The sequence below is a fragment of the Camelus dromedarius genome, chromosome 32, assembly GCF_036321535.1.
Source record: "Camelus dromedarius isolate mCamDro1 chromosome 32, mCamDro1.pat, whole genome shotgun sequence".
In the NCBI taxonomy this organism is placed as follows: Eukaryota; Metazoa; Chordata; class Mammalia; order Artiodactyla; family Camelidae; genus Camelus; species Camelus dromedarius.
In genome coordinates, this window is record NC_087467.1 from 7,286,984 (window position 1) to 7,311,757 (window position 24,774).

Below are 24,774 nucleotides of genomic sequence, written 5' to 3' on the forward strand. Positions count from 1 at the left end.
TGCTCTATACTGGAATTTGACACAACATTGTAAAATGACTGTAACTCAATAAAAAAAAAATGTTAAAAAAAAAAAGAAAATTTTGGTCTCATCAGTTTCTTCTTTCTTCTGATTGTTGACGTCAGGGCTTGAGTTGTGACTGGCCACCCCGCCCTGTGAATTATATGCCACGCCTAAGGACAATTTTGTTGACTGATTAAAGTTTTTCGGCCCAAGTATGTATTAAACTTTTATCACCAAGGGTGACAAGTCTAGCCAACATTCAGATTTTGTTTTTCTTCTCTCAGCCTCTCCTGACATTTTGTTTTGAAAACTGGGGTTTTGTACAATGTGAAGTTTATCGACAAGTAACCACTTGCCTGGGCTCAGGCTTTGGAACACAATGACATCTGAGGAATCCTAGCTCATGGCTGTGGTTTTGGGGCCTGCTGGTTTCTTTTGTTCAGAAAATACTGTCTGGGGAACAGTAGAGTACTTTAAAAATGTACACAGAAGAAGAATTTGGCTGTCGAAGAAGCTTCCGGTCCACAGTTCCTTGGATTCATGTAGAAATTACAGCTTTCCTTTAATGCCAGCAGATACAGAGTTTAGTATTGGTTTGCATAGGCAGAGAATGCATATCTTTTAATAACATCAGCTTCTATTTTCTCTCTTTGTTTTCATGGACTTAATGTATAGATTTTAAGAATTTCCGATAGTAAATGACCTCCCTAACGATATCCTTCATTTAAAGATGTGGTGAAACTGAGTTTTAGTTATGCAGAATGCTGTTTTTAAAAAAAATTTTTTCAGTGTAATTTTGATGCATAGAATTTTTTGCATTTGTAAAATGCGTTATTATGATTCCACCACAAATGCCGAAAGAAGTGGCAGAAATATAAAGAATGTCTTCTTTAGAATGCATTTGGCTGTCTTAGAGCTAGTGAAATTTCAGTTGGAAATAGATTCATATGAGAAGGACAAACATGTTCCATTGAAATGAGCTATAGATGTCTGTCAAATGGCTTCGCACAACATGGTTGCCAAGTGTCACGTTAATTTTTATTAGCTGTCCTTCACCACAGACTTGAGAAGTGGATGCGTTATTGTTTCCTATACTTTATTATTTTTAATTTTTAATTAATTACTTAATTTATTTTTTTATTGAGGTATAGTCAGTTACAATGTGTCCATTTCTGGTGTACAGCACAGTGTCCCAGTCACTCTACAGCACAAGGAACTATACTCAATAGCTTTTCATAACCTAGAGTGAAAAATATAAAAGAATATATATAAAGAATATAAAAAGAATACATATAACTGAATCACTATGCTGTACACCAGAAACTCACATTTTTAAATCAGCTATACTTCAGTTTTTAAAAAAAGACAGTGTCTGGGGAGGAGGTGCGATACATGGTCAGACAGCTGCTTATTCGGGTGGCCCCTAGGTCTGCACTGAGATACTTCCCCCGTGTAAATAATCGAGACATTTACTCAGCCATGGAAGAGAATTTGAGGGCGGTTTTAACTGCTGGATGGGAAGGAGAGTAAAAAGCCCACTAGTTCCATCTACTTGTCAGTTACTTCTACCCCTAAGTGACATAAAGCCAAAATGATAAACGTCAATTAAAAAAAAGTTAAGCCTACCATGAACTAATGAAGTGGGTAATTCCTCCCCTCCCTCCAGCCAAGTGCCTTGCAGGGCTCAGGAGGAAGCTTCTGCTTCCCAAACAAGTGGAAACCACCGAGCAGACCCCTCATCAAACCACCCCGGGGCTCCATCTGCAAATTCCGAGTTTCATATACCACGCCTCTTTCATTTCAATAAACAAATACTTGGGCAGCATTGGGCCAGGAGGGGAGGGATGGCTGGCTCTCAAACCCCAAGGGGACACCAGCCCTGCCTGTGGGGTGAACTGGGTCGTGGGTCCGGGTGCGGCCAGGAAGGCTCTGCTCCGAGTCCAGGGATCTGGCTCAGAAACACTGACACCATTGTCTTCAGAGGCAACAAAAAGGGTGGTTGAAAAACCAAGCTTTCATATACAGCCAAAAATCTGTGCTTGTCATTTTGTGTTTATTTGGCATCCAAGCATGGCCGTCCTCCTCGGCTCTCGGCGCTGTTTATATTTAAAGGCAGGCCTATGGCCATGGACTGAGAGCCAGCTTTCCCTATCTGACTCTTCAAAAAAACAAAAACAAAAACCCCTCTATCATTTCTACTCATATGTCCTTTGGGATCCTGTTGAAACTTGGGGGCTGGTGAGTGACAGGTCAGCAGGCGCCCTAACACCAGAGCCTGCTCACCACCCTGGGCCGCCCTCTCATAACCAGATACACATTTGTATTTACTCGGAAGAGGGGGACAACATTCCTTCGCCATTGGGTCAGATTTTCCTGGGCTCTCTCCTTTTTTGTGGCTCTCGTTGGGCAGTTCCAGTGAAATTGCAGGAGGAGGGAGCGTGGAATCCTTGTGCAGTTAACTTTAGTTTCTTGGTTAACGGTTACATGGGACCCCCCTGTTTATGGGAAACCAAGCTAACCTAATCTTGAACGTTAGAGGAAACTGCTGCAATTATGTAACCTCTACCCTCATGGCCTGATTGAAGGAGAGCTGGAAGGGAGGGTGATGAGGTGGGGCTGGTAACTTGGCAACAGGCAAGGGTCACCATGTGTTAATTGGTGTCTGCAGAGCCGACTGGTTTTTCTACGGTCATCAGTTGAAGAATATCATCATTTGCTGAAATGAAGCAATGCCCTTGACTTCTCAGGAGTGGCAAAGAATTGATCAGAGAAAGTTCTCTGAATGTAAAAATAAACTAAAATAAACCACTAGAACCGATGTGTGTGTGATAGCAATAACTGGTCGTCTGATGGTGAACTGCATCTTTTCATGATGTGTTTTATTCGTATTACTGTAAATTACTATATGGCTATATTTATAGTTCATGATATTACTTTATTTGATCACATAGTAAATCAGTAAAGAAGTGAAAATAGGTGTCCGTCCATCCTCTCAGTGAGTTGGTGGGGAATGAGAAGGTCCGTGATCTGCCTAGGGTCAAGTAAGCCAGGTCTCTTGTTTCCCAGAGCCGCATGATTTTTCAGTACGTCATCTGACTTCATGAAATGTTGACAGCTAGCCAAAACATTATGATTCAACAGTTGCAATACCATAAAATGATGACATGTCAACCCGTGGAAAATCTCAATAAGGGTAGATCCTGGTTCTTTGACTCACCCAGTTCTGACCTGGGAAAAGAGCAAATGCTGGGACGAGTCATTATTTTTCCCTGCAGATTCTGCGCCATGACAGAGGGCTCATTGCTCCCTGTCTTCTCCCTCCATCCTCTTTGTTTTTGGCCATTAAAACTTATTTTCACTTGACTTCGGTGAAGCCTTTGGCTTAATTCTGTTTTCAGTTAACTTAGGATAAAGTCTTTTATCCATCAAACCTTAATTTCAAAGGAGTTACAGTTCCTTAAGCTAGTGTCTTGTAGTGTACCTCCCCTCCATCCGTATTAAAAATGCTCACAGTGACGACACATCTTATTCAAAAGTGGTTGTTGGATTTCCTGGCCCAGGTAGCTCACTCAAAATGTTCTTAACCAAATTTCCAAAGATTCAGTGAAAGCTGGTGAACAGAGAGTAACTATAGGATCTGATGAAATCCCATTTAGCCAACTAGGTGTCTGAGGTGTAACTCTTCTGTGAATACTGTGGACCTGCGAAGAGACCAGTGGCTTCTCACACCTCAAAAGAGTTAGTTATTCAAAAATATTTGTTGATGGTAAACAACAAGACTGGAAATATTTCTCTTTGGAATTTTTTTCCAAACTTACAAATGGACATTTTGTGGGATGTTGAATATAAATATTTAAGAGACTCAGTTAAACCCTAGTTCTGAGTATTTCCTGCTTCCAACCTTTTGTTTGTTTTCCAGTGAGAATGTACAGTAATCCATTTCAAACTCTGGCTTTCGTGGATTTAGACCAGGCTCCCTGGAGGTAGGAAGACCAGGGCAAGAATGAACCAGATTGTAATCTCTGTGCCTGGCAGTCTGACATCACTTGTAAGCTCTGCCAAAATTCCCTTGGAAGCAGATGTTCCTAGAGGGGGAATGGTAATCACTTATGCTTTTACATTTGTTCAGTAAATGCTGATTCGTGGGAAACACAAGGATTTAGGTTATGGTTACGAATAATTCACAAGGGATATACGTTTTCAGAGAGAATAAACATGATTATTCCAAACACATTTTTCCTCTCTCCCAGCACTTCTCATGTTTTAATTCAGGCTTTCTCATCCACTTACAGCCAGTGGGGGGGAGTTGTCAGATCTTCCTCCCCCTTCCCCAGCGCAATAGTTCCCATGTCAGGCTGTGGGTAATTTATAAATCTTGGTAATATTTCCTAATCACCAGTCTAACATCCAAATATAAACTTCAAGCCCTCCTCCTTATATTTGTAAATTATCCTTTTCAGCCAAAAAGAGTGGAATTAAAACATAAAACTCTGGAAGGGCCAAGTCTGTTGATGACTTATAAACTAGGGAAACTGTGGGTCCCACCCATGTTGGCCTTTGGATGCTATAATGAATGGGTGTGTATTGACATATGGATCTGAAGAATATTGCCGCTGATTATCAAAAACGATTTTTAATTCATATATTTTTTGCATTCAAGGAATACATGCTATTTGGAACAGAAAGCTGAGTAAAACTGACGTAAGACTGATTTATACTTGCTTAAGTCTACAGCCAAAAATTTCTACATTGGCAGTTAGTTTTGAACTGAGTAAGTAATCAACTACTGATAAGAATGAGTTCTGTCAGAGGTGAACTGGGGCCAACAGCGGAAGCATCTCACCCAGGAAGTCTTGGGGACCTCTTATACAATTTGTAGTGTGTTCTACAGAGCGTTTCTCTGTCATCAGAATTTGTTCATTACGTACTCTAAACCTTCAATCATTTAGAGAATTAAAAAGAAAAGTGTGTTAGAATAAGTTTCCTCCAGAAATTGCAGGATGGGGCATTCTGTAACATCATATATAAATCCTACTATATGTTAGTAGCAATTCCAGAAATACAGAGGTGGTACTTTTAAAATTGAGAACACAAGCTTTTACAGCATGTATCTGATTCCATAAATGGAAAAAAAAATCTCTTAAGAGGCACATTGTCTGTTCCCTCTATAGAGCCCAAGGTTATATGCTCATTTCCAGAGTCTGTTCCAACACCCCACTGAGATTACAGGGGAGAGAGGCAAAAACAGGGCTGAGCCTTAGCCCCGTCTCTGTGAACTCATGTCTAAAGAATTTGATTCTGCTCTTAGATGAGCTGAAAAATGTCCTCTCTTCAAAGAAATGGGAGGGCAAGTGAATGACCTGGTCAAAATTTCTGAGGTAGAATCAACTTATTCTTGAGGCTCATACTCAATCACTGTCTTAAAATAAAAAACAAAAACAAACGAAAAAAACAACACTCATGATCAATTATGCCAAATTTCAACTTGATTCTTGCAGGCTCTTTGGCATTTAGATGTTTCAACAATTCTTAGCCATAGGTTATCTCCTTTTAGAAACCCCAAAGCAAACCCACAGGTGTTCTCATTTTAGTGAATTCTGCAGCTAATATCATCCTGGCAGGACATCAGAATGTAGTCCTGCTAAAAGTTAAACTTTTGATGAAAAAGATACTCATGGGAGAATAAGCATTCTCTGTTCTCCAAATGTCCCACTGTAGGGTAACAGCTTACTTGCTTGCTGGTGCAGAATTCACCCGTATTCCTGCCTGAATGCCCGAGCGTCTCCTTACTTGCTTGCTTGGGAGATAAGTTGCCCTGATTTGACTGGGACTGAGGTATTTCTCAGGAATCTGGGCTTTACCTGCTAAAACTGGGTCAGTCTCAGGCTAACTGCTGAATCACTTTCTGGGAGGAGTTCTGGCCCCGTTCTCAGGTCTTTTTGCAACCTGGAGGAGCGGAAAACAAATCAGCATCTTCACTTCTTGGAACAAGCAAGGATCCCTTCCACGCAGCTTTGGAGCATGAGGGTGGCCCCCTCAACCTCCTACTTCTAGTGTTTACCAGATACACTTCCATCTCTTCCAAAGCTTCCCTTAAATATCCTGGCTGTGACTGTCGGTATTTGGAAGAGCAGCCTCAGGAATGATGTGTTTTCTTTAAGTGCCTTCTTTTATTTTTAAATCTCCTCTGTATGTGTTGCTCAGCCACTTTGTAGCAGGCACTGGGTTTGGCGATGTTCTAAATAAGGGCAGGCCCTTCTCACCACCAGCACAGAGTCTGGTAAGACAAGTAACTTACCAGTAACTACTCACAAAGCCTAGCCCTTCATCAGGCCAGGACAAGGCTATATAGTCTTGGAGTAAGTTCTGTTCCGCTCACTCTACTCACCCTCACAGATTTGCAATGTAGCACCAGGCTCAGCCAGTAGTCATACGAAAAACGACTTTGTGCATTTTTTAATTTTTAAAGGTTACCATCCATTGACAGTTAATACAAAAATATTGGCGGTTCTCCCCGTGTTCTACAATACATCCTTGTAGCCTATTTTACACCCGATAGTTTGTATCCCACAACACTGGTAATGGCTAGATTTTTCCGAGTCTGCTTCTCTTTGTTATATTCACTAGTTTGTTGTATTTCTTAGATTCCACTTGTAAGTGATACTGGGACCCAGTCCAAGCTTGTACTGCTCACTGCATGACCGGCCAAAACATCGAGAGACGAGTCGCTGCGGCATGGAGTAACAACTCTGTTCAGAAAACCAGCAGATTGAGAGGATGATGGACCAGTGGCCCCCAAACCATCTTGCCTGAGTTAGAGTTCAGGCTTCCTTTATACCAAAAGGGGAAGGAGTGAAGTCAAACATTTCCTGGCTCCCATCAGCCTCCGGAGGGGACGTGTTAATTTCTTCCTTCCTGCGGTCATTCGCAGAGGGACCTGGTTGGGATGTTTCCTGCGAGCTACACAGAAGTATTTTAGCCTAATGCTCGTTACCTGGGTGGCAGGGTTCCCAGAGATGGGCCGTTATAATTCAAGCTTTAGGCAGCATCCCTTTAGTGATTAACTTGCAGCAAAAGCAACAGAACACAAAGGTCAAAGCAAAAGAAACAGGTCCAATACGGAGTCAGATTTGTTCTTTCCTGTTACAACTCCCCACTGTCAGGGTCCGTTCCCCTATCTTGTGGGGAGAAGGGGTGATGACTGCTCTGGCTGCTTCCTGCTGAACGGGGGCCATGAGAGGGTGATCGTGGAAGGGAACGTTCCTTAGAATCGTTAGCAAGTGGTACAATCCTCTTTCCTTCTTTTACAGCTGTTTGAACCTGATGAAACCCCTCAGTTTGTTGAACTTGGGGAAGTGGTTCCAGCTCCCAATATGTATTTCTATACAAATCTATCAGTTTTACCTTTCTGACTGTGCTACAGTTACACTAGATTCCTTTGCTACTTGGACAAGATTGAGCAAATAGACTGATCCTCCTCCAGCTACAATGAAATTATAATCTCCATACATATCCCTTTTTATAAGAAATCACCTGAAGTCTTCCGAGTCTAAGGGTTCACACATCAATGTCCCACTCTCAAACAAGGACAAGTTTTTTTCTTTCTATTGCTTTCCTCCATTTGACATCAGTAAAAATTTCAAAAATCACAAAACTAGTTTGGCTGTAAATGGAGAAACAGTACCAAAAAAAAATGGAATGAAAAACCCCAAGGACAAACAGAAAATCCTAAATAAATCCTGCAGTTTGGTCTTGGGGTTTTACATATACCAACAACACAGGAGACCGCAAGTGACGTAACACAGCAAGGTGGCAGTACCCCGTGTGAAGATCCTGACAGGTGCTGTGGCCACACGTTGTTACAATAAAGTGTCATCTTCCTCTCAGTCACAGGTTCATAGCTGTGGTCAGATCACTCACCCAAACTGCGCCTCAGAGGACTTTCTTTATGAATACTGGAAACATTCCCCATCCTTTAAAGGCAGAAATACAAGAAACACAAATGGCGCACACAGATGCTAGCATCCAAAGAAACAAATCGGTTTACAAATCTAGCAGAAATCCAGCAACTATTTCCTCCCTCCAACAGGGTACCTCACTTAAATGCAAAACAAACTGGCTTATTCCGGAGGAAGAAAAACCTAACGGAGAAGAAATAAAGTTTCCGGCTGTACACACCGGAGCGACTTACCTGCAGGCTCCCGGATGTCGATTCCTTGCTCCAGCTGCAGAGCGCCGGAGCAGCCGGTGCCACCTCGGGGAACTCTGAGGGGACGATCCTCAGGACGAGTGGTCCTGGCAGCTGCCAGAGTCTCACCTGAAAACTCCCCAGCCAGGGCCAGCTGGTCACTAGCTCCCTCCAGATTTGCTACCGAGTCCAAGCTTGTACTGCTTGCTGCATGACAGGCCAATAAATCGAAAGAAAAGTTGCTGGGGCAAGGGGTAACAACTTTATTCAGAAAGCCAGCAGACTGAAAAGATGGGGGACTAGTGTCTCAAAGAACCAGCTTGCTTCTTTTATATTAAAAGGGGCAGGAGTAAAGTCAAACATTTCCTGGTGCCCGTCAGCCTCAGAAAGGGATTTGCTCCTTTCTTCCTTCCTGTAGCCAATCACGGGTGGGCCTGGCCAGGATGGCCCTCCTCCTGTTTTCCTGTGAGCTAAACAAAGGTATTTCAGCTTAGCACGCACTACCTGGGAGGTAGGGTTCCCAGAGATGGTGCCGTTATGTATCATTTAAGCTCATAGGCAGCATCAGTGATTAACTTCTAGCAAAAGCCACAGAACACAAAGGTCAAAGCAAAAGAAACAGATCCAATATGGAATCAGATTAGTTTTTTCCTATTACAATATTGCACAGTATTTTTATTTCTCTATCTGACTTATTTCACTTAGCATAATGCCCTCCAAGTCCATCCATGTTGCTGCAAATGGCAAAATTTTGTTCTTTTTTATAGCTCAGTAGTATTCCATTGTATGTATATACCACATCTTCTTTATCTATTCATCTGTTGACGGAAACTTAGGTTGCTTCCAAGTCTTGGCAATTGTAAATAATGCTGCTATGAACATTGTGTGCCTGTATCTTTTTTTGGAAACATACTCAGGAGGGGACTTGCTGGGTCAAATGGTAGTTCTATTTTTAGTTTTTTGGGGAAGCCTCTATATTATCCTCCACAGTGGCTACACCAATTTATGTTCCCACCCAATAGTGTGTGAGGGTTCCCTTTTCTCCACATCCTGACTGTGCTTTTTTAGGGAAAAAAAAATGAAGACCATTCCTTACACCACTCAATGTTCATAATTCAGAGACCTCCACAATTGCTGAAAAAAAACATGTCTTGGACCTTGAGTAAGCATGTTTGTTTGCAGTGGACGCTGAGAACTAGGAAGCTAAGTTATGTTTTACCAGCAGTTTTCAGTATCTTTTCTTAGACTTGGTTTAGTTTTTCTGGTAAAATTATACTCTCCCTATTATCCTGTTAAAATATTGGAATCCCTTTACATCAGAGAGGCTTCTTGGATCTCTGCAACAGAAGGGAAATATTTCTCTTTTCTCATACACTAAACTCTCCGAGGCAGCATTTATAAAAAAAAAAAGACTATAAAGGATTTTATTTTTCAGAGGACTATTATTCCCAAATTGCCTATGAACCAGGGAAAAAGTTCTTGCCCTAAGCTTCTCCAATGTTTGACAACCAGATCTGCCCCATTTCTCCTGACTTATGCCAGTGAAGTCTTAGGGGAATGTTTTGAGCAATGGGTGGTTCTTGGTGTCTATCACAGTCTTGCTTCAGGATCTGATGTCTTAGGAAAAAGACTGATATTGAACATCTCTTTTCACCTTTCCAGCACCTCCCAGTTCTTCTTTACTCCTTTACCAGCTCAGATAATGTTTAGGACAAAAAAATTGTGAAGTTTCACATGTGTTTCTAGGGCAACCAGAAGACAGCAGTAGGAATTAAACCCAAGCCAAGAAGCTGAGCACAGCTCCTTGAATGAATCTTCATCTTGGCTGATGCCAGATCTAGTCGGGGTGAGCTGAAGTCTTCAGACACCTGGAGAAAGGGAGAAGCCTACTGTCTGAAACCCCTCTGAGAAACACACCATCTTCTCCTGAGTGGGAAATTTCTTGTGTTTTCCCTCTGACTCTTCCCTTCTCAGCCTTGCTGCAGATTTTTTTTTTACAACAAAGGCAGCTCCTAGGTTATACTCCTGGATGACTAAGCACTCCTCAGATGGGTGTTGTGAGGATTAAATGTAAATAAAACAAGTTTTTTGAAAGTTGTAAAGGATTACACAGATGTTATTTATTTTTTTCCCAATATTTGGAATTGGGGGGAGAAAAGAAAGCAGAAAGCAGAAAGAAGAGGAAGAGGAGAGAGGAGAGGGTTATGGATTTTTGACTTTGAGATAGTTATCAATTTGTGGCCAGTGAGGCAAAACAAATGACCTGAAATGGTATTGGAAGGAGCGGAATGTGACACACATAGCTAAGGTAGGACCTGCTAAGTGATGTGCTTACAGTCAAGTTTGCCTTACATTGACCCTAAAACTTGCAATAGAGAAACATTTAATTTGTTGTTAAAGAAAAAAACAAAAAACAAAAAACAAAACCCAACAGAGTTAAGAAAATGAGTGGAGGGAGGGCCATTTCCGGTATTTTTTTTTTTCAAAAGGATCAAACAGATGCACATTTACATCAATCAGAAGAGTAATTTGCCCTAGTGAAAATTCATCTCCTGTTTATTTAAGTCAAAACTAGCTAAATAATTAGAATAATTTTCCATTGCTTAAAAACAGCTAAATAATTAAAGATGCCAATTACTTTCGAAGTATTTCACATTTAATTCTTACTACTTTTGACACAGGAAAACAACTTTAAAACTTTATCTAATTTCAATCATAAAAGTAACCCATGTCTATTTTAGCTTATGCAGAAAATACAGATGGAAGAAAAAATTCCTGTTAACACCTAGAAGTCTTCTACCATATTTCTTTTTAAAAATAAAAATTATGCTTAGTCTAAAAACAATCACTTCTTCTAAATTCCCTTTCTCAGAAACAACTAATTTTAATGTAAGCCTATTCATTTGGTATCTTGTTTTCAAGTTGGAGGCATTGTCTATGGTCTCCCCATCACGGAAGATGAGAAGTTAGCTCTCCTGGTCTGCCACATCCGTGCTCTCATCCCGTCTGCTATCTTCTCAATATGGTTACGTACGACTTTGGTCAATCAACATTCCACGCTTAAGTTGTTACTGAACGCAAGTGTGTGTGCCTGATGCACAGTGAGGCCAAACAATTCTAAATATTGGAGTTTAGAGCAGAGAAAATTTTACTGCAGGGCCAGGCACGGAGAACGAGTGGCTCACGCTCAAAAGACCCAAACTCCCTGAAGGGTGTCAGCTGAGCATCCTTAAAGGCCATGTGAGGGAGGGGCGCCCCAGGGTACGTGGTCAGCTGCGCACAGTTCTCTGATGGCTTGATGGTGCTCAATCCTTAGGCGCCAGAAGGTCTGGGGACCACTTGTGCTCATGATCATCAAGTAGTTAATTTCTTCCCTTTGGTGGTGGTTTTTAGCACCTGACAAACTCAGGAAATATGCATGAGATACTATTATCTGGGTACTTCAGAGAAGAGAGAAGGCAGAGAATATGGGGGACGGGGTCTGTCCCAGGAAGGCCCCATAGAGTCCCACTCGGTTACAACATGATTATTTTGTGCATGCTGTTTGGAGGTGAGGGTCAAAGCTGAGCTATATGGTATACTAGGAGTATTTTTCCTCTTCTTGCACAACTTGGAAATTCACAATTATCTTATTTTTCTTTTAACATTTCCTTTCTGGGTATAAACAATGATAGCTCCAGGTTTTGTTGGCATGGGCATTATACAGTTTGGGGAACCTACTACAAAATAGAATACAAATTACAAAATTTCAAAAGATGTGAGGAGCCTGGATCCCTAAATCAGTGTCTAGAGGAGAGCTGCTTCCTTACCAGGAATGTCCTTTTTACAAGACGTTATTCTATAGAGGTTTGTTTTAACAGCTAGCATTATGTAATCTGATTTCTTAGGCAAAGTCTGTTTTGCTTCTGAGGTACTGTTTTTTTCTCTCTGTTTTGGTCTCTATCACTCCTATTACAGGCTTTTCTCAAGTGTCTGCTTCTACTTGATTGTCTGCTAATTTGTAAGAACAGAGGTCTAAGTAGCTGAGTGGTGGTCTTAGTATACGAGCTTTTCTGTAGGATGCTCTAGTTGGCTCCACGTCAGTATTTTTAGGCTTTTCTTTTGGGTTAGTCTGATTCCCCAGAGATGGCGCTTTCATCTTTTATCTGCCAGGGTTCTGCGTGTTGAGTGGGGAAAGCTGGCTTGAGGGTCTCCGAATTCACTGTTCATAGGATCATTAAATCCCCTGGGCATAACAATGTCTTAATTCCCAGTCTTTCCATGCCTAATGAGGTTGAATAGATTTCCTCCTGTTTGTTTTTAAGTTGAATTGATTTTTCCATGAGTTTTCTGAGAACAACTATCACCCCCATTTTATGAACTTCACAAGGGAAAAGGGAAAAAAACTGACAGAAGCTGAATTAATTTCCATCATGTTTAGAAACCTTGCTAGGTGCTTTACATGTGCTGTTTCCTTAAATTTAACTCTCAAAGCAACCAATAGATAATGTCAAACAAACATATATTGCCATAAGATGGAATAGACATTTAAAAAAACTTTATTTTTGCACATTCAGAGATCAGGGAATAATTAAATTATAAAATTTAAAATGAATTGTAATTTACATAAAACTATACATTATAAAATTTAAACCTTTTTCTGAAATATAACTAAGGCAGATGACATTCCAAAATCAACAAAAGGACTCCTTTCCCCAAAATAAAAATTAGTATACCCTTTTCATTAAAAAAAAGTCATTTTAAAGAGTCAATAAGGGAATGTTGTCTATTTTAATTTGCTTCTTATCAATTTATTGTGTCTATCACAACATGTAAATTGTCACTGTTGTCTTTGTGGGCTGGGAACAAAGAAGGGGAGGTGACCAGTGGGGGGTGTGGAGATGGAAATCAGAGCCAATCTTGTGGATTTGCTATGCTTTACAACAGCCCCCCTCAGGCCCTGAGAGCAAAAGCAAACATGAATTTCCACTCAGTGTTCCTCAAGATTTCATTAAGAATGTAGAAACTGGGAACAGCAGAGAGATTCTTCAAATGTGATCATGTTAATTCCATTCAACACACACGTGATGCATCAGTTACTTGTTCTCGTCTTACCTGACCTGTCAGCTGCACTCAGCATAGTTGATCGTGCCTTCCACCTTGAAACACTTCCGTCACTTGGCTTCTAGGTCACCACAGCTCCTGACAGTCTTCCTACCTTTCTGTCCACTCCTACTCAATCTCCTTGAGCATCTCCATCCAAGATTTATAGCTCCAGTCTAACTGTCCCTCCCGAAGTCTAGGCTTAGATTTCTAACACTAGTCTCTCTTTCCACCTGGATGAGTGATAGGCTTCTCAAACGTATTATGCCCACAGCTGAGCTCCTGAAATTCTCCCCATCCAGTCTTCTCCGTCTCAGTAATGCAGCTCCTTTCCCCCAGCTATCTGGGCTCCCAAATTGTAGTCGCCTCCTTGTCTCCTCTCTTTCTCTCATACACATACAATGCATTCACAGAACCTGTGGGCTTTACCCTCAAAATGTATTTAAAATATGACCGCTTTCCCTCTACGCTTAGTCTAAACTATCATCGTCTCTTTTGCCTGGATTATTGCAGTGACATCCTAACCAATCTCCTGGCAAAATCATCTGTGGGGTTTGTTTCTACACATTCAAGGAGCTCAACAAATGTCAAGCAGGAGAAACTCAATGAGATCTACATCGAGACTCATTACAATCTAACTGTTGAAAGCCAAGGGCTAAGAGAGAATCTTGAAAGCAGCAAGAGAGAAGCGACTGCCACGGTCAAGGGATCCCCAGTTGTTTCTCATTGGAAACCATGGAAGCCAGAAGGCAGTGGAATGACATATTTAAAGTGCAGAAAGAAAAACCTGTCAACCAAGAATTCTATAGCTGGTAAAACTGTCCTTCAAAAATGAAGGAGAAATTTAGACATTCTCAGATAAACAAAAGTCAAGGGATTTCTATTATCAGTAGACGTGCCCTGCAAGAAATGCTAAAGGGTGTACTTAAGCTGAAGTGAGAGGACACTAGACAGCAACTCAACACTGTATGAGAAATAAAGGTCTCCCGAAAAGGTTAACTATAAGGGCACATGTAAAATTGAGTATGATGGTGTGGTACAGTAAAGAATATATCTGATCTTTGTCCCTGGCTCCTGGCACAGAGCTTCAAAAACCCTTGGAATTTTCTGAATGACAGGAGTGCCTTTGTTATGCTAATGGGGTAACTCAACCTGGGTCCCTGGACAGCTTCAGCATGGGGGCTGGTCACCAGAAGAATGGACCGCGGGGTTAGATGGTTGAAAAGTTGGGCCAGGCTGACCTCCAGGAAGAGGAGTGGGGGCTAGAGACTGAATTCCATTTGTTTATCAGTTATGCCTACCTATTGCTGTCCTGATAAAGTCTCTGGAAACAGAGGCTTCCTGGTTGGTGAATATTGCTTTTCTGAGATGGTGGTGTGGCCAGATTTTGCAAGGAGAGGGCATACAAGCTAAGTATCCTGCCCGGCTCCCCCAGACCTTGTCCCACGTATCTCTTCATTTGACTATTCTTGATCTGGATCCTTTATGATAAAACCATAATAGAAAGTATAGCGCTTTCAGTGAAGTCTGTGAGTTGTTCTAACAAATTATCAAACCTGAGGGGGTCATGGGAACCCCTGAATTTATAGCCAGTCAGAATTGTGGGTAGTCCCACTGACATCCGAAAGTGGGGGCAATCTTGTGGAGGACTTTGTCCTTAACCTCTGGGTAGTTAGTGTCAGAAGTGAATTCCAACATACCCACTTGGGATGGAAATGGAAGATAATTGTATTTTTGGTTTGTAACACTATTTTTTACTTTCGACATTATGTAAAAGACAGATGCATAAAATTAATTATAAATCTATGTTATTTGGCACAGAATAGAAAGATTCAGGCGAATGAACACTCGTTATTACCACAAGGTGTCTGCCCCACACTTGGCTAGATGCTGTGGATTCAAAGGATGGAGGGAAGAAACATAAAGTGCTAGAAACAGTCTCTGATATAAAGTGGAACAAAACACGTTAGCGATGGGTATTCCCAAACGCACCCTGACCTTGATTATAACAAGGCTTCCCATGAGCAGCAGAATAGTATCTCATTTAAAAAAACTGCATCCCCAAGGGCAGGAAAAGGTGAGATGTTTTGCCTCAACTGCTTGATACTCAATCGGCGGTGCAAAAACTGACCTGTGGACTTTCTCCTTTAACCAGACTAACCCCATGTTGCTTTAGGAAAAATTCAACAAAACAAAGGCACAGAACACACAAAATATAGTGTTTTTAAAAACATTTTTTTAATGAAGAAATAATTCCATTCCAAAATATAGACACACAATTAAATAGTTTAATCACTTCAAAATATAACATGTCCCCAGGAGGTTCCAACACACACACATACACACAAAACAATACTTAACAGCAATACAAAAAACCCATACAATAGTAGTTTTGTTACAATACCAATGAATCTTGTGAAATCTTTAGTGTCTCTGAACTGGTTATTTTAAATGGTGTCAAATTACAGTAGTCATCATTAAAAATCTCTTACAGTTAATTAGCCTCAGGATGTAATGCTTCTGATTTTTTTCCCCCTCTTTTTGGTTCAAAGGTAGAAATGCCCTTTCTTCTGAGGACACAGTGGAGTTCTTGTTTGTGGCTGCTTGCGCGGAATTGAACCAAGGTGACTGCAGCAACCGAAGGTTGCCGTATTTACAACGTCTATCTACAGGTAACAGCCAAGAACTAGTAAGGGTAGACAAAGATGATCAAAATAAAAGCAGACATCAGTGCTAAATTATGATGCAACAGCTGGGCTCATGCATATAAGAAAATACATAGGCTATCACAACAAAGGCCACACTCTTCATGTAATTGAGTTCACATTACTACTTACAAAGGGACCTTCCCTGCCTGATAGTAGATCGTTCGAGAATCCATTTTTCACAATCTCCAGCACATCTCCCTCTGACCAACCAAACGTACCCCGACTTCCGTCCTGACCAACCACAACTGATTCCTGAATCCCCTCCAGTAGATTCCATAGTCCTCCCTCCCTCCGCTAACATCGCGCTGCTGGGGAGGGCTGGCTGTGTTAGACCAGTGCTCACGAACAGGCCATCATCCCTAATGGAGATGGATGTGCAATTCATTGTGGAACAAGAGAGAAACAGCCCCCGCCAAGATATACTTGTATCTAATGGACAAGACAGGTGACACCTGCTGGGTTTGCACTTACAACAGGCCCCACAAGTAGATTTGGAGAGCCAGGGAAAGAAACCCACCGAGTAACACAAAAACCCAAAACAACACACGCCATTTTGTCTCGTTTACAGGACAGGGGTGCTTGAGTCTGGTCTCAGTGCTGACGTGGAGCTAAGAGAAAGAAAAGGCGGCTGGTTAGTCAGGAACTGGTCATTGGCAGCAGTTTCCAGAGTCCTTGCAATGGCTTTGGACGATGGTTATCAACAACCATGTGATGGAGTTGGCAATAGGACGGGGGGAAGGTTATCAGCAAAACAGTTCAGACCTTAGACAAACGTTTTGATGTAGAAACACAAAATGACCACACCTGTCAGCTCGGTCCAGCGGGTGGCTGAATGCCACTTGCAGGGTCAGAGTTCTGGGGTCAAGAACTACCCGGCTATGATCTAGAGCTGACGGCAATGTAGGCAGCCAGGATGCAGTGGTTTTAGGGACTGAGTCTGAGGCACAAGTGGCCACCTGCTCCATCTAGCGAGGTACGGTTTCACAGAGGATGGGCGGTGGAAAGAGAGATGAATGTTAAGATCTACCAACAAAACCCACAATAAAATCCACCTGTGCAAAGAGACGTGAGAACTGGGCAGCTGTGCCGCTTTGGTGTCAGCCTGTTCTCAGGGGTATCTGCCAGGCTGGTTCTCCGGAGGGAAGCAGGATTAAGTACATCAGCGGACAGAACAGGCTCCTTGCTAGAGTCAACCCAGAGCTTCGCGATCCTCAAGGCAAGCGATTTAGTCCCACAGGGCAGCCAAGGAGGTGATTTCTGACCGAACGCAGAGACATGAACATCTTAGAACCCTCCAGAGAGGAGGCTGGAAGATGTCAGGGTGTCTGTGCTCAGCTGGGCACCCACCAACTACTGATGATGTGGGTGGGAGGAGGTTTTTGCCAGCCCTAGGAGCAAAATCGAGTTGCTGAAGCTTTGAGGTTGACTCAAAGCCTGTCTTGCTTATTCTGAATAAGGCCTTTTCAGGGATTTTCTTATACAACTTTATTCTAAAGCAGTGGTTGCCAAACTTTGGTGTGCATTGGAATCACCTGGAGGGCTTATTCAAATACAGGTTGCCAGGCCCTGCCCCCAGGACTTCCGACTCAGTCGACCTGGGTTAGGGCCTAAGAACCCACAGCTCTAATCCATTCCCAGGTGCTGCTGATGCTGCTGCGGGCCCAGGGAACACGTTCTGAGAACCGCTGTTCTAAAATGTTCTCTTCTTTCCCTTAAAGGAGAATCAGGAATCCAGAGAAGCTGCCAATTTAAGTATAATGTATCCACTATGTTGCAGGATTTTTAGTTCTTCGAATCTTGAAACAAGTAGAGGGTTAGTTTTTCATTTCCCCAGAATCCCCTAAGGGAGGTCTTTACCGCTCCCCCAAAAAAGGGCCCTCGGAAAGGACCATCGACAGTCTTTCCTCCTCCCTCCTCTGACCTGTTCTTTTGCACATCAGCTTTTCACGGAGTGCAAAATCCCAACTCCGCTTCGAAGAGCCTGTTTCCTCTCACATGACCACAGGAGGCTGCATGCATACACCAGGTAGCCAGCTAAGGCAATACACATTCAGAAATAAAAGGAAGCAAACGTTTGCAAGCGCACTTTAAGCCTGTACATTTAAAGCTGAAAGGCCTCCGAACGACCTGATAGGGGAACGTATGGACGAACGGTGCTGTTAGAAACATGCTCCCTAAAGCTACACCGAGAGGATCGAGCCCGGGGAAGAGCAGAGAATCTGAGTCCGTTTTGGGGAGTCTGATGGCACCTGTGGTTTATAAACAGCTTTAGTAACGAGTATTTCAAAACAGAGTTCACAGTTTTTAAGAAGATCTGTGCTGATTTTAAAAACTAGATTCTATATAATTTGAATGTTGTCTCTTTTTTTTGAATATGATATCTATTTGGAAAAAAAATATTTACACTAAACTCTATGGCTGATTGGTTAAGAGTCTCTTGAAAGAAAACAACCCCAAGCTGGAAAGAGGCCCCGAAGACTGGATGATCCTGGTGTGTTTGCGTCCAGCCTCTGCTCTCAGAGACCTGGAGACGAACCCAGACCGTGCTGGCCGAGGACCCTGCTTGGCTTCGGGGCTGGGTCTGTGCACCCAGGCACCAAACCCTTCAGGCTTAGTGAATAATGGCAAGTGGTTGTTTTTTTTCAATTGCTATGGAAAAAAAAATGTACAGTGTATATAATCAACTGTCTTGCTAAAATCTCAGAGAATTCGGAAATTGAATGTCTAGCTATAAACACTATGCATACTGTCGTCGTAAACTGACCAGGTTCAGTGTCATGTACGAAGGCTTAAGATGCATGTTAATACTGCCATCGTGAGTAACCGCAGCCTGAGTTTTCAGCCTGGGTTTTCATTTCGAGGGATGAGCCATGTTACAGAGGATGTAAGCTGATAAGTTAGCTTTGAACAGAAGTCTTTTTTTTTTTTCCCTTCTCAAAACACACACCTATGAACTACAGATCTTAGAACAAAAAGTGAGCTGCACTAGAGTCGGCAGAACATAAATTTAGGGGGTGGGGTGGGGGGGTCTGTCGGGAGCTGCTGTGGGCGGTGGTTCCTCTCTTCCGTGAGGTGAGGCTGCTGCCCGGCTGCCGTCTTCTCCTCTGGGAGGGGTGGGTGCAGCTCAGTCCTTCATCACCAGCTCTCCTGTCCCTTTCATCATCTGTCTGACTATAGCTTGCCTGGGAATAAGCAATGTGTAATTTTGCTTTTAAAGATGGAAACTGTTTTCTCAATTAGGGTTATGAGGCTTAGAACCCCCCTTTTCCCCCAAGACACACACACACAGACACACACACACATTCTCCCTTCCTCTGACAACCAGGAACGAATGTTCTGGGACACTGTGTGCTACTGCACCTTCTGAAAGAAGAAAGGATGAGACTCCTCCTCCCGCTGAGTCTCTTGCCTCATGGGTACCTGAGGCACCTGGAGGGTGTAAGCACCGTAAACAGAGCTATTTGTGCTGTCCTCTGGACAAGGAGATGGAAGCACTGACTCATTACCAGGATGCCATGCTCATTTTTAAAAAACAAATCCACTCCGGATTTTCTAATCCCCCAATGTCTGAAGTTAGGATGTGGCTGGCCAAGGTGAGTGGAGTACCATGTGGCCAGAGGGATGGAAAAGGGACCAACTCAAGGTTGGACTGGACACAAATGGAATTTTGGTGAACTCTACGCTGAGTGCTAACCTTTATGTAAACTGTTTCTTCCATCGTGGCCAGCGGAAAAGCAGTAAGTCAGGTTTCACTCTATTCACTCTTGTTAGTGTGTTGATGAGTGCATGTTTATCTCCAAACAGGCCGAAGGCTCTTCTTGAGCAGAGAAGGGGTCCTCCGCGCTTCTGGAGTCCCACCTTTTGCCCCTTAGTCATGTGGGGCTCAGCTTGGTAGATGCTAACTGACTGTGAGCTGATGAAATCGGCCTCAGGACCCTTGGATAAGAGATGCATGTACTTTGGGATAATTTCTGATCTTGCAGTGTAGCCAGGAAAGTCCAAACAAATAGATTTCAATAGCATAAACCATTAAAAAATTTCAGCTGTATTTCTTGGCTACATCAAGAAAAACGACAGTGGGTTAGAACTAGCTGCAAAGATGAAAAGCCACTAGCTTCTGCAGTGTTCTGTCAGGTCCTAAACGAATTTTGTCTGACTTGCTGATTTACTGACAGGCTGGTTTATATTTAGTGGCCTGTGGAATGCCAGCTAGTTAGGTATGGGACGCAATAAATGGCAGAGGCCACAACAGCTTTAATTTTTCACTGCCAGATTGGTATCAAAAGATTAAAAAAATGGTTTAAGAACTTTCAGAGTACTGAAATCTTTGATGTTTATGAATGAGAACCAAATACCACTTTTTTATCTGGGTGTGTGTCAAGGGCATTTTATTAGGCTTTCAAAAAAGTATATTTTTCTAAGCACTACCTACGGATGTTTAAATAATGCGCAGAGCAAAAATGATCAAATTGCTGGAGCTCAGAGAAAGAAAATGCTATGTAAGGAAAAGGCTTGCTCCTTTGGGACTAGATTTGTTATAACTGGAGTGAGTATTTTCAGAAACAGCTCCTGGGAATTATTTCCCCCACAGTCATCATGAATCAGGAGGACACGTGGTGTGGCATTCTCAAGCCCAAGGGACGCAGACTAGCACACATTCGGTGAGATCCTTCCTTTTACACCAAACGGGCCTCCCAGCTCAAAAAGTCTGTTTCATAATAACAATTATGCCTCAATTGTTACTTGCTTACTCTTAGCCTGAGGACTGAGACGGGAGGTCAGTGGTGTTTGAGCTGGAATGTATTCTTTACTAATGGATATGTCATTTAGGAGATATATGTCCGTTTTTTTCAATTTGGCAGGCGGGGCTTACTGTGAACTGTGCTATAGACTGACGGGATTCCATGGGTGGGAAAAGGCTGTACAATTAGAGTAGGTGCAAGTCCTTGGGCTCACGCAGCCAGAGGACTGTGAGAGGTGTGTTAGCTTTGAACTGTAATGTGGGACGTCTAACTGGCCACCAGCTGGAGACAGAGAAACCTTCTAGACTCATGGGACAGGGTAGCTGGAGGTGTTTCAAATCCTTGTACAAAGCTGAGTCCCGGCCTCATTCACAAAAGTAGATGGTCCCAGGGACTGAACTGCTTGTAAAGCACTGAGCAGAGTGCTAGGCATGTATGGGTGTGCTTGGCATAAAGCTACAGCGCGTCTGCCACTATGGTAAGTCTTTAAAAACCACACCCCAGTGAGTTCAACCTCTCTGTGAGGTAGGTATTATGATACACATTGTACAGAGGGATGGAGGCTCTTAGAGGTCTAGTAATCTGTTGAGGATTAAGCTGCTGGGATTTGGTGAAACACATGATTTGACATCAGTCTTTTAGAATCCAGAGACGAAGCTTCAGATCACTACAGTCAAGTGACCCTGCCAATTGTTAAAAGAAATTACGGAGGATTTCCCATGTATTTAGGTAGACCCTTGAAGCTGGGAGAATCACACGCCACATAAACGCTATTTTAAATTAATTTATATCTTGCTGAATTCCACAGTGGCTTTGAAGCGGCTACTGCAAAAGCTTACCTCTCCATTTTGCTTTGCTTGTTTTCTTTAATAATACATGCTTTTGCTTTCACTTTTTTTTTCCCTTAGATTTGTTTTGTTTTAGTTTTTTTTGGCGGGGGGGGGTAATTAGGTTTATTTGTTTATTTATTTTTATGGTTTATTTTACTTTTTTAATGGCAGTACTGGGGACTGAACCCAGGAACCCTTGCGTGCTAAGCAGGCACACCACCGCGGAGCTCTACCCCCCACTCCCACGGCCACCTGTTAAGGTGCACACCTTGACCTCCGGGGTGCTGAGCGCACTAAGGAGCTTACTCATCTCTGCAGGTGCTCAACAAATCTGGGCTATTCTCTCTCAAGCGCAAGCGAGGCTGAAAACTTGGATGCTGTTGTGACTTCACCGTCACAAATTTCTGGGGCCTCTCTGATGTTATAAACATTTCTGTGCCAGTCTTCCAAATGAATAAAGTCAACTCCCAAGTCTGCCTGCCAAATCTCCACTGGATTATAATGAAATGCTTACATAGGCCAGGGTGATTCTTTGATATCAGCAGGGAAGGAGGATATTTCATCATAGAGAAAACCTAAGAGACAGTGCTTGTGAACGCGGGTGACAAGTTATCAGAATTCAGTGTACAGTGGCCACGTTTCCTCCTACTGGGGGGTACTTACTTGAGAGGAGAGTGATAAAAGGATATTGCATTCAACCTTGCAAGCTGACCTGTGGGTGACAAAGGACACAAACAAGAAAGGTGACAATGTCAAGTCTGTGCTGCAGTCAAGCTGGTGAATTATTTGGTTGGAAGCCATGCAGAAAGATAGACGGAGAGAGAAACACAGAGAGAGAGTCTGATGAATGAAAGTAACTTTCTGATCCATCCAACAACCAAATGCTCACAGAGCAGTCCAGGAAAACCACTTCAGCCTTCTCCAGGGCATGTATCTTGTGTGGGCCTGTTATAATCTCCCAGCCCTCTGCTTTGCCTTTCCCTTGAAGTCACTGGGTATGGAAGGGAGAGACAGAAGGAGCTTAAGATTGACCAGAGATGGCATGACCTCCAGTTGGAGCTGACGCTGTTTATAGAATTTCCCTTCTTTTTGCTCCTGTCAGGTTAAATTCCTAATTCATTAAAACAAATGAAAATCTACCGTGTATGAAAGACTCCCTCTCTTCAAAAAAAGAAAACTAAAAATTCAGTTACTGTTGTCACCAAAATCCAGAAACCCACGTGGGCTCCAAGAGGGAGGCCAACAGCTGCCTCTAACAGCACGAACCAGAACATTGATTAATTAACCAGCTCTCTCTCTCCCTCCATGCAGCAGGGCCAAATGAGGCAGGTGGAGGAATGTCCTCCCTCAAGAGTTCCTGGAGACACCCTGGGGCTTCATCCAGGCCAATTCCCTTCTGCGGACAGACCACAGAAATCCCAAACAAAGAGCATCCTCCTTGCTCTGCCTCAAGGCAACTTTATTTCAGCAGTGTTGACGTATCTGATCACTGTTTGTTTTGTATGACTAGGCCTACCCTGGGGTTGCTTCTGAAATGCGGCTGTTAAACAGAAAAGACTAAGGGAACATTCCAGAACCTCTATTTTATACTGTCAAGGTGGGGTTATGGCTTCCTTCTTGCTATATTCTTCTTGGCAAAATATTTCTAAACTGAATCCATAAACAGATGAGGAGAAGAGAGTTTATTCTCTCTGCTTTTCTTTCTTCCACCAACAGAGTAAGAAAGGGCCACTGCTGACTTAAGAAGGTGGAGACAGCTTGTCTACCCATTGGACAGAAAGCCTGATGTGATAAAATAACCCACTGGGGTCGTGGAGGCAACAGATCTTGACCAGGCAAACAGCCCCGAACTCTCAGAACCCCAACAAAACACAGGGAGGGGAAACAGAAGAAAAATAAACATGGCAGTTGAACAATCTCCATGGAGAAAATGCGTTCCCTTAAGGATGAGTTACTAATTACCTTTATTCCTAATTGCACGTGTTATATCCAGTGAATTCCCAGATGGATTAATACGCTTTAGTATACACGACAATCTGTCCATCCACACTGCTGAGTGTGAGCCTACAGCTCCCCCAAAATTTCTTGATGAGGTCTGTCACTCTTCTACTATTGACATCTTAAAAAAAATGGAGGTACTGGGGATTGAACCCAGGACCTTGCACACGCTAAGCATGCGCTCTACCACTGAGCTATACCCCACCCCCTCCTACTGACGTTTGATATGAGGCGGAAGTGAGGGAAGCTGAGGACAAATGGTTCGAGGGAGGAGACATATGTATGCTTATTCAATTTCCTGGTGACTTGTTCTCTGTTACAGTCATCCCACAGTATCCGGGGTGGGGACTGGTTCCAGGACCTGCCCTTGCCTTGGACACCAAAATCCATGGATGCTCGAGTCCCCTATAATTGAACCTCAGTATCCACAAGCTCTGAATCCGTGGATATGGAGGGTCAACTGTGTCTTTTTTCCAAAAGCATTTTCCTAATGATCTCGGAGGATGAGGGACAGTCGGTCACCAGGTTTCCACTAATGTTTCCACCACGTTTTCACTTTCCAGCTCAGCATTTATAAGACTACATGGTGAGTGACAGCTCTAAGAAGTATTTAGTATTTTTTACCGTCTAGAATATGTGGAGTCGGGAGTGCTGCTGGAATACTGCAGGCAGGGAGGGTGGAAGGATGGAGAAGGCTCCTGAGTTTTGGAGCCGGGTGAGAGCCCCGGCTCCCGCGGGCAGGGGCAGAGGTGGGGGTGGGGTGGGGCTGGCTCTCGGTACCTGGTAGGCTTCATCCTGCAGCTTCTGTTTCAGGTATTCCTCCATCTTCAGCTCGTTCTCCAGCTGCCGGACGGATTCATCTTCATAGTTCTCATCCTCTGGCTGCACGTAGGGGTCCCCATCTTCTGTGACCCTGGGAATAAACCACAGAGGGCGTTTGGGAGCAAATCTTAAAAGGAAACTATGGATGGAATTCATGTGTTAGCTGTAGTTTCGGGTGCACATTTATTCAGTCCTCCAATTCGCTCCGCTTTAATTTACTTCAGTTCAGTGTCTTCTTTCCCCCAGTGAAAACCTTTTAAAAAAAACTTCGGAAGTTTGGAGAAATATATGCTCAAGGTTTTCTCATGTGCAATTTTTCCATGGCAGCCTGGTGATCACTGTCATTTATGTTTTTCTAGGGCTTACCGGAAGGAGTTGCCTTTTAAATGTTTGTCAGTCTT

At 42.9% G+C, this 24,774-nt stretch overlaps 1 protein-coding gene across 6 annotated transcripts in view; it reads right to left on the reverse strand.

Annotated features, from left to right (window-relative positions):
• Positions 1-15,489: 15,489 nt before the first annotated feature.
• DTNA (dystrobrevin alpha) overlaps positions 15,490-24,774 on the reverse strand; it is a 221,311-nt gene continuing 212,026 nt past the window's right edge. For 4 of the 6 annotated variants that reach the window (XM_031438980.2, XM_031438988.2, XM_031438982.2 and 1 more), the window contains 3 exons: positions 24,332-24,464; positions 22,217-22,265; positions 19,074-19,163 (listed from right to left, as the gene is read on the reverse strand). In XM_031438980.2, the coding sequence (XP_031294840.1) occupies positions 22,248-22,265; positions 24,332-24,464 (151 nt within the window). In that variant the 3' untranslated portion in view covers positions 19,074-19,163; positions 22,217-22,247. Of the gene's footprint in view, positions 19,164-22,216; positions 22,266-24,331; positions 24,465-24,774 lie in introns of all 6 variants that reach the window. The other 2 variants (XM_031438981.2, XM_031438972.2) reach the window with 2 other exon arrangements.